General features: G+C 40.8%; 1 protein-coding gene across 1 annotated transcript; it reads left to right on the plus strand.

The window, feature by feature from the left end:
- The first annotated feature begins 216 nt into the window (after positions 1–216).
- On the plus strand, positions 217–8,732 carry LOC110077694 (histone-lysine N-methyltransferase SETMAR). Its single transcript, XM_020791036.3, has 2 exons — positions 217–361; positions 7,186–8,732. Exons 1-2 carry the CDS (start codon positions 269–271, stop codon positions 7,975–7,977), a joined length of 885 nt encoding a protein of 294 aa, XP_020646695.3. The 5' UTR covers positions 217–268; the 3' UTR covers positions 7,978–8,732.
- The last annotated feature ends 1,425 nt before the right edge of the window (positions 8,733–10,157 follow it).

A 10,157-nucleotide genomic window follows, 5' to 3' on the forward strand; every position in this document is an offset into this window, starting at 1 on the left:
GTACTGCTCCCAGCTACCTAAAGAGAGGAAGAAAAAAAAGGTTGCTAGTTGAACCCCGTATGTCATAGCTTATGCATGCCTCTATTGTTTCATGTCTATGTTTTAAACCTGAAGGCACTTTGAAGGGCCTGCGCGACACTTCGAACTTTAATCTTTTGTTTGTCATTCAATTTCGCCCGGCCAGTCATTCAACAAAAGCGTGGTAGAGCAGCCAATCGCAATAAAGGAGAGGCGGGACAAACTCCTGAACCCGCAGCTTCTTTTTCCGATGGGCGAGCGATGCAAGATGGACGTCAGTCGAGGGTTGGAGACTCTCCCTGTCTCCTTATGGCCGCCCTCCGAGGAGCCCCCGGCATTCCAGGTGAGGGCAAGAGCCAGGCTATCCCCGCAGTATCTGGGAAGGCAGAGGCGATAGATTGGGGGGGGGGGAAGAGCCAGTTTTAGGAGTAGCTGCTGGCGCCAGCAGAGGCAAAGCAGCGGTTTCTAGCGACGCTCCCTTCTCGCGCAAGGGATGCTGGAAGGTGTAGTTCTTTTTTTGAGGACCCTTTCTCGGTTTGATAAACGTTTTCAAACCGGCTTCCCCGCAACTCTAGGCCGAGGGTAGACCAATGTGGAATTAAGGGGCAGGGGTTTCACACAGACGTAGACCTCTTTTCCTAAGCTTTCTACAAAGTTTGAACTTTCTATTTATGAACTATTAATTCGGGGATCCCCTTCATGGATTGTTGCCTTGTCGTGGCGAAGGGGCTTGAGAAACTTAGAGAAGCTCTGGGCTATGCCGTGCAGGGACACCCAAGACGGACAGGTCATAGTGGAGAGTTCTGACTAAACGCGATCCACCTGGAGCAGGAACTGGCAAGCCACTCCAGTATCTTTGCCAAGAAAACTCCATGGACAGAAACAAAAGGCTAAAAGATATGATGCTGAAAGATGGGCCCCCCAGGTCAGAAGGCGTCCAATATGCTAGTGAGGAAGAGCGGAGGACAAGTACAAGTAGCTCCAAAGCTAATGAAGTGCTTGGGCCAAAGCCGAAAGGACGCTCAGCTGTGGACGTGCCTGGAAGTGAAAGGAAAGTCCAATGCTGCAAAGAAAAATATTGCATAGGAACCTGGAATGTAAGATCTATGAACCTTGGGAAGCTGGAGGTGGTCAAACAGGAGATGGCAAGAATAAACACGGACATCCTGGGTGTCAGTTGAACTAAAACGGATGGGAATGGGCAAATTCAGTTCAGAAAATTACTATTGATTCTTTTGAATTGTGGTGCTGGAGGAGGCTCTTGAGAGTCCCCTGGACTGCAAGGAGAACAAACTTATCCATTCTGAAGGAAATGAGTTGTAAGTGCTCACTGGAATGGCAGATGTGGAAGCTGAGGCTCCAATACTTTGGCCATCTCATGAGAAGGAAAGACTCCTTGGAAAAGACCCAAATGTTGGGAAAGTGTGAAGGCAAGAGGAGAAGGGGACGACAGAGGATGAGATGGTTGGACAGTGTCATTGAAGCAACCAACATGAATTTGACACAACTCCGGGAGGCAGTGGAAGACAGGAGGGCCTGTCGCGCTCTGGTCCATGGGGTCATGAAGAGTCAGACAAGACTAAGCAACTAAACAACAACAGTTCGGGGATGGGCAAGTGGTGGCCCTCCAGCTGTTGCTCTTCTGCAACTCTCACTGTCTCTCACCACTGGCTGTGCTGCTAGCTAAGTCTGTTAAGAATTGCAATCCAGCAACATCTTGAGGGGCTCAAGTAGCTCCTCACGGGTTGTTTTCTTATTTCTATTTAAAAAAATTTTTTTCCAGAGCTATGTTTTGTCATTTTCTTTCTTCTATACTACTTCCTGCAACAGTCTGCTGCCCCAAGTATTAGGAAAGAAAAATACCTTTCTTTTACTTCATGCCAGAAGCATCCATCATTATCAAGATGCACAGCGAGGCCTTTTCAGGTTCCTGATTTCTCACATCTTTTGGAGCAGGAGCAAAGAACCTGAGTTTTCAAGAATGGGGCTCTTTTTCGACCACATTCCGTTCAGAAAACAAGACAGCTACATGTTGCTAGAGCAAAAGTAAGCTGGCTGGATAGCTCAGAGAGTTAGGTTTCTGGTGTGGAGCCAGAGATTGAGAGTTCAATTCCCCATTCTGCCTCCTGTGAGTAGGGCCAGCTTCTGTGGCCTTGAGCAGGCTGCAAAATCCCAGGGCTTCACCAGAAGAAGAGGATGGTAACCCATTTCTTAGTACTCCCTACCTTTAAAAAAAAAAGGCCTGAAACAGTTGCCATAAGTTAGAACTGATGGGTCCTTTTGTGGAGAACAGTGGGATAAAAATATTTCAAATAAATACATTAGAGCAAAAGAAATGGAACAAGCAAGGTCTTCCAAATGAATAGGGTTTTTAAAAAAAAATCAAGAGCTATATTCATTCTGGTAGATACTGTCAGAAAATCGGAGATATGTGCTAATGTGTGTGCTCGTACTAAAACTGAAATTCTCCGGGCAGCATAAACAGGTCTTGTTATCTAAAGCACAATCTGTGCATCCTTTGTAGTTCAGATTTTTTTAAAAAAACAAAACAAAACAGGCTTTTGGCATACAATGATCTTCAGTATCAACCCTAGTGATGTCCGTAACAAAAATCTAATGACTTTGATGCTGTCCAACAAACGAGGTGGTTCTGAAATCTTTCTATCTGATATCCTGAACTGATGTGGATAGTTACGTTTAAACTGTTGATTTCTCAGCACTGCACAAGACTGGGCCCCATGTTTCTGCAGATCTAGGTATTTTGTTGTCATCCAAAGACCAAATGGTGTGCATTGTAAAACAAGTATTTCAGTCTCTTTTACTTGGAATAATAATAGACCATTATATCCTGTGCCTAAACAATTTTATACTAAGCTTGATTGGTGCCAATTTAATTCCATCTAGTTTTGCCCTTTTCTGTTTTGATGTATGGCATACATGTTTTGAAAAAGGTGATAGCTGTTTCTTGCATATTTCCAGTGTCATTAGCAGCAGAGGCTCAAGAGCAAGAAACATTTTGTCTTAACACCTCAGCATATTTTTTTTACATCTTGAGCAGATGTTAAAGGTAAAGGGATTGTTCCGGATACCTGGAGCATCGCTTCAGATAATTTTCTTTTCCTTCCCAATCCCAATTATTAAATGATTCTGTAGAATGCATTGCGTCCGCTGGAGGTCACTCTTGTCTGTTGCAAAATCATTTCACTGTTACCCTTCAAAAAGGTAATTCACATCAGTTTTCAGTTGTTTGAGTCAACTTTAATTGGTTTAAATTTCTGAATTGAGCAGCGGGTTGGACTCAATGGCCTTATAGCCCCCTTCCAACTCAATTATTCTATGATTCTATGAAGAGTGTTATGTATGGTTAGATTTCCTCCAAGTCTGCCCTGTTGTTGTTTTTTCCATGCTGAATTCAAGATGAAGCAGCTTACCATGAAAACTGGGATCTGTTTATCTCCATGACAAGTTTGCCTGTGTCTCAAAAATCATCAGAGTAGCTTTTGTTAAAGTATGTTAGGTAGAAGAGGGGATGACTAGGTTCTGGTGTCTGACTGCATATGCCTCTCCTATGGAGATACAAATACTACCATTGTTTTGGCATCAGGAGTGAGATCAGTGGTATAATGAAAACACAGTGAAAGGTTAATCTTGATAATGGGCTTCCATTTGGGCCATATTGTACTCTTCATACCATCCACCTGTTACAACCGAGGATGCAACTATTCTTGAAGCTGTACTTTAAAATAAAGTAATTTTATTTTAGAGTGGGCACCCGTGCTTTGTTCCAAGGGTAATGTAATAGCAAGGCAGTGTCCCATAGCAATTTAAAATTTTGATTAAATTTGAGAGGAAGAAGGAGGGCAAAATGAAGGACAAGCTAAGAAAAAAAAAATTAAGTCAACACGGTTCTTTAATGCTGTGCCAAAAAATACCTTTTCTTTGATGTGTATCTTTTCGGTCTTGATTGACGTATCCAGGTTTCCAACAAGACTCCTTTCAATTGGTTCTTTTTCTTTTTTTAACATTCCTGAACATACAAGGGATTTTTTTTACCATTTTGCAACAAAAGGACTGAGATAGCTAAGCCCAAATTTATCCATCTTATAGACAGGAGAAACAACTGTGGCTGGAATACACAGTGGACCCTTTCACCTAAATCTAGTCAAGGAAGGCCTTCCTTTAGAACAGAGGTGGGAGTCAATGTTTTTGCGGACCCTGGAAACGGGATTTTTTTCTGTAATTTTCTCTCCCTAGAAACATTGGCAAATTCAGCCTTTAAGGGGATATGGTTCTCTAAAACAAAATATGCTCAGTGGTTTAGGTATCTGGCTGTGGAACTCAATTCCCCAGTCTGCCTCCATGGAGAAGAGCCAACCTGTGTGACTTAGGGCAAGTTGCATAGTTCCAGAGTGCCACCAGAGGAAAGGAATGGTAAACCACTTCTGTGTATTCTCTACCTCAAAAAATCCTGGATTAACATAAATCAGAATCAACTTGACAATACACAATAACAGTATACAACAACAACCTTGTTTTAGTAAAATATTTTTTACTTTCTTTTTGAATGTTTTTTTAAAATTAATACAGTGGTGCCTTGCATAACGAGCGCACCGTTTAATGACGAATCCGCATAGCGTTTTGCTTACCGATCTTCGCATTGCGATGTTTTTAGAACAGCTGATCGGCGGTTCCAAAATGGCCGCCGCATCAACAAAATGGCCACTGCAAGCATTTTCGCGCGCTGCCCTCACTTACTGAGGCGGCGAAAATGGCGCTGTGGAGGATCTTCGGATAACGATGAGTTTTCGCCCCATAGGAACGCAATTAATGAAGTTTAATACGTTCCTATGGGGTCCCCCCCCCCGCATAGTGATGTTTCCGGATAGCGATGATTAATCCAGAACGGATCAACGTCACTATGCAGGGCACCACTGTAATCTGAATTTTTCAGATTTGGGATTCACTTGTAAGGTGAGGACCTCAAGCCAGAAAAGTGGTGCCAAGAGTTTATCTGCTGCTACAAAGTACACTTGGCAAGGGGCACAGGGCAGACTAGATGCAGAATGCCTTGAAACGAATCAGGTTTTTTAGCTGCATGTGTTCATATCTATTGCTTGATTGAATTGACTGGTTTCACATATCCTTTGATTTTGGTGGTGACTAGTAAGAGTTACAGTTGTGGTTCCTAAGCCTGTATATCTAATCTGGTACTCCTTCATATGAGACTCATGCTTCCAGCATATGTTTTCCGTGGCATTTTCCTGTGCATCTGGGGATGCCACTGTCTACCTTCCACAATAAGTCACATAGAACGAATCTGAAACCCTCAAGGCAACAGAAAACATGGCAAGGTGGCTTGACCAAGCTCTTAAGAATGCAGTAGATCTGACTATTGTGGCATTGGCCAGCCTGTGTTTGGAGTCTAATTGTTTAGATGAACAAACTGAATAAATAAATAAAATTGCAGTACATTACAATCAGTGTCATACAGTTTTCAGGAAAACTTTAGCTGTTTTTCTAGGTGGGCCTCCTGGAAACAAAACTATTAAATGCAAGAGGATATACTTTTGTGTAAACAACACATATGACAAATTAGTGATACTTCCACACACAAAAAAGCCCACCCCCTTTGACAAAGTATTGGAAATAAATACTTCATGATAAATTTCCAATACTTTGTCAAAGGGGATGGGCTTTTTGTGTGGATGTATCACTCACTTGTCCTATGTAGTTGGGGAGCTTAAGACTGTATTTGGCTGTGGAATCAGAGGTTGGGAGTTTCAGTTCAGCACTGATAAGGGCTGGACTTGGTGATCCATAGGGTCCCTTCCAGTTCTAAGGTGGGTGGTTGTTGTTATTGAGTTTCTTTATCATTTACTGCAACTGTGATAGGTTAACTTTTAAATGGCTTTGTGGTGTTAATGATTTGTTAATAACTTTCTGTTACAACAGTGTGTAGTCTCTCATAGCTATGTGTGCATATAGGTTGAAATATTTCTGATTTTATCTTCCACCATCTGCTTCTTTTTGCTTATTTCCTTATGTAGACAAAGAATAATTTTCCTTCATGCTTTTCGTCTTTTCTTAAAGAGTGCATTTCTTGTACAGAATTCACTGAATCATGGCTGGTTGCTTTAGATAAAATTAGAAGCGTGAAATCTGTGTGAGCTGACAGGATGATTTTGTCCTTGCATGGCTAATGGGCTGCTTATAGGAATTAAATTATTAGTGTATCCTTGGCCAGTGCACATGGATGAGCACCTGCATTGTAGAAAATAGTTATCTAAAGGAATTACCTAGGAAACAGATACAAACAAAGGCTTTCCATACTTGTCCCAGCTTTTCATGCCTGATATCTGAGCAGCAAATGTATTAGTTTTAAAATACGCACATTTACTTCATTTTTTTCTTTCTATTCTTATTCTTAAATTTAATGTTTCATTCTTGTTTGTTTTTAAACTTAATTTTTTTCAGGTTTGGCATAACATAAGTGGTATATTCTATCTCATCTTCTATCCTTCTTGACCATTTTCATTTTAGAAAAAGAAATGGTTACATTACAATTAAATTGTTAATCAGACATTAAGTAAATGACACACACATGTATTATAACATGAGGGCATGTGTTGTTTTTCTGAAGGTGTAAGTTGGTAGTCTCTAAGATCCAGAATCAGAAGTAAAGCCCTAGAAATGACAAACCAACTGGTGGCAGATGAAACTCTGTTGTGTAATTCTTTTGGCACACTGGGATTGATGTCACCACCAGATTGCCACTGGTTAAAGACTTCCTGTTTTGATTTCAGGCTGTCCACAACTTTGTCCCATTGTGTGCGAGTCACACCCAGTTCAAAATCGAAGTAGTTGAACTCTTTTTCAAAGCAGAAGCTTCATCTTCTTTCTTAGAAGAACAACGTGGCTCATGATCAGTTAGTGGTTTAACTTGTTAAAACTGTGAGCCTTGGTATTGAAAATTACTTTCTGATATTTTGAAAGCTCTTCAGTGCAGTTATATTCAGAGTTGCACTTTTAAAATGTCAGAAACCATTATACTTCACATTTTGTTTTGTATCTCAGCAGTTATGAAGACAATCCTTCTAATTGCATGGTCTTTATAATTGGGCCATTTCATCTGTTGGCACCCATTTTTCACTCTTTTTTCTTTTGCAGTATAGTCCTGATCATGTGGCCGGAAAGGAAGGTGGACCACACCCTTCTGAGATCTCCTTTCCTGGATGCAGCTGCCATTCTGCTTCCTGCCTGGTCTCCAAGTGTTCATGCCTTCCTTATGGAGAAAATTATAACAATTTGTGCATTAACAATGAAGGAAATGAGCTGGATTTTTCAAAGCCTATATTTGAATGCAATACCATGTGCCAGTGTGGAGAGTTGTGCCAAAACAGAGTGATTCAAAGGGGTCTGCAATTCAGACTTGAAGTCTTCAAAACTGCTAAGAAAGGATGGGGCCTTCGCACTGTGGAGTTTATACCTAAAGGAAGGTTTGTGTGCGAGTATGCTGGGGAAATCCTAGACTTTGGAGAAGCGCATAGAAGGATACAGTTGCAGACGCTAAGTGATCCAAATTATATTATAGCTTTAAGGGAACATTTGTGGGATGGACGGATAATGGAGACATACGTGGATCCCACCCATATAGGTAATATTGGCAGGTTTCTGAACCACTCTTGTGAACCCAACCTCTTTATGGTCCCTATCCGAATAGACTCTGTGGTGCCCAAGTTGGCATTGTTTGCAGCCCGTGATATTTGTGAAGGTGAAGAACTTACCTACGATTATTCTGGAAGGTATCACAATTATTTGCCCATAAAAGATCAGGACAGGCTTCAGCAAGATGAAGAATCTAAGAAGGCCTGTTATTGTGGTGCCAACTTATGTACAGGATTCTTACCTTATGATAGTTCTTTATTCCTCAAAGATGTCAGTGAAAAAGAAACATTGTAAAAGTACAATCGGCATTATTGTTGTTGTTTTCAAAGCAAGGGTGAGCAACTTCAGCTTTGTTGTCCGCTACAGTCTGACTGACTGCAGATGTCCCTGGTTTCAAAACTCTTTGAACTGGCTGATCAGTTTGGGTCTCCGCAACAGTGCTTGCGCCTTTCCTCAACACCTTGCTAGGTGGGGAGGAAGGAGAAGGCAGAGAAAGTTGTGTTAGAGAGAGGGAAAAATTGCCTGACATAATTTTTTGAGTCCCATAGAATTTCAAAATATGTTACTGTATAAAATGCGGAACTTATTTTTTACCCACAGTCTCTCTTAAGACCTATTAACTTCATAGAAATTTGGTTCCATGTAAATTTGATTACCCACCCTTTCACCTACCAAGCAAGGTTATTTCCTTTGTGCATAGGTTATTCATGTTGCAGAGATAAGAGGATAAAGGCATAGGGATAAGTTAATACATGAGTTCCATTGCTGCTAATTTTCTCATTAAAAAGAAACCTGCTGGTCTAAGAAAAATAATTTGAGTGTATTATCTACAAGTAGCCATAAGGTAGTATCTCAAACATCCTGTTTTCAGGAATGCTTTGCTTCTCTTGTTTGTACCGGTCAAATGCTTTCGTTACCAAAGGACATTACTAAGAATTGATTTTCAGAAGACTGGAGTTGGAGTGCAATACCTTGTCTTGGCCCCATTCCTGCCTTTATGGAAAATAATGTTGGAATACTGTACCATTAAATTCATCCTTTGTAACACATCTCATTTCCTGCTTTGCTTTGCTGTGCTGTCCTGCTAAACCACTTCTAAATAGGTTTATTTTCCAGAAAGGAGAAGTTGATAATCAGTGTCATGACCTTGTGTAGGTGATCAGTAGAACTAATACTCAGATAATTGGTGCTAACTACATTGCAGAGCATGGTTGTTCTTTGAATTTATATCCTGCCCACTCATCTTTATCACTTTCGAAGGAGCAAAGGGAAGTACTTGCAAGCAACAATGCTGCTGTTGAGCGCGAGACTGTTAAGGACAGGGCAGACATTTATTTTCTGGAAGTAAAATGCTTCCACTTCTCAATAATGTATGTGTACATTAGATGTCGATGTATATATGCATATAAGTCTGTGTATATGTGTAATGAACATTAACATTCAGATTGCCATCAGTGTTAGCATATTTAGCTTTTCCTAAGACTGAATGAACAGTCATTATGAACCTTTTACAGATTTTGTAGTGAGAAGTGGAAAGTATAAATATTACAAAATGCTTCTATTATACATAATTATAATAATTGTGTGCTGTCAAGTCAATTCTGACATAGTGATGCTTTCTTGTCTTCAAAATAGTAAAACAGCACGTGTAAGAAAGAGAAGCTGAGGTAGGTGGTCTGTATATAAAATAAAAAAAGAGTTTAGTAATACAGTTCTTGGGCCACCAAAATACAAAAAAGCTTTCAAAACTCCATCAGGTATTGTAAAGCTTGGGAAGCAGGTGGAAAGAAGCAGAAGAATTCAGATTTAGAAATGGGTGTATTCGTATACAAATATCCCCCCACATGTGCAGATAACACTCACCTGTCCACCGCTGCTGCAGGCTCCGTGATCCCTTCCTATTACTTTGCAGTTCGCAATGCATTAGCCACTCTTTGACCTGGCAGAGAAGCCCATCATCCTGCCTTCTACCAGGCTGAGTGGTTGGTTGTGTATGGCAGCGGCAGACAGGTGAGTGGTCGGCTGAGGAAACACACCGGAGGGGCCCAACTTACAATCCCCTTAAAGAGATATATTATCATCACCACCACCACCTTAGAATTGCAGAGAAGGGACCTTATGGATCACTGAATCCAAGCCCCTATCGAAGAGGCACAGTGGGGAATCAAAAGGTAGAAGAGAGAGATTTCCATTTTCAAAGGAAACGAAGAAGATTTTTAAAGCATCGGTTTGGAGAGTATCAAGAAGTGTCAAGGGTGGCATGAGACTATGGAGATGGTAATAAAGGGAAGAATATTAGTTTCAATAAATTCCCGTGATATCATTACTGCAAATGAGATTTCTCAGGAAAACATTTATTTGTACTTGTTTTTAACTCTAATTGTTACTAAGGTTTTGGCTTTATTTTTAATTTCAAAGTAATGTTTGAATATTTGTGTTAAAAGGGAGGGGGATGAAGGTGAAGAGTGAAGGCA

Source organism: Pogona vitticeps, chromosome 2 (genome assembly GCF_051106095.1).
Source record: "Pogona vitticeps strain Pit_001003342236 chromosome 2, PviZW2.1, whole genome shotgun sequence".
Classification (NCBI taxonomy): domain Eukaryota; kingdom Metazoa; phylum Chordata; class Lepidosauria; order Squamata; family Agamidae; genus Pogona; species Pogona vitticeps.

Coding starts and splice junctions, on each gene's coding strand:
- LOC110077694 (XM_020791036.3), top strand. CDS start 269: ATGGGCGAGCGATGCAAGATGGACGTCAGTCGAGGGTTGGAGACTCTC. Junction 362..7,185: donor AGGAGCCCCCGGCATTCCAG/GTGAGGGCAAGA, acceptor TTTCTTTTGCAG/TATAGTCCTGATCATGTGGC.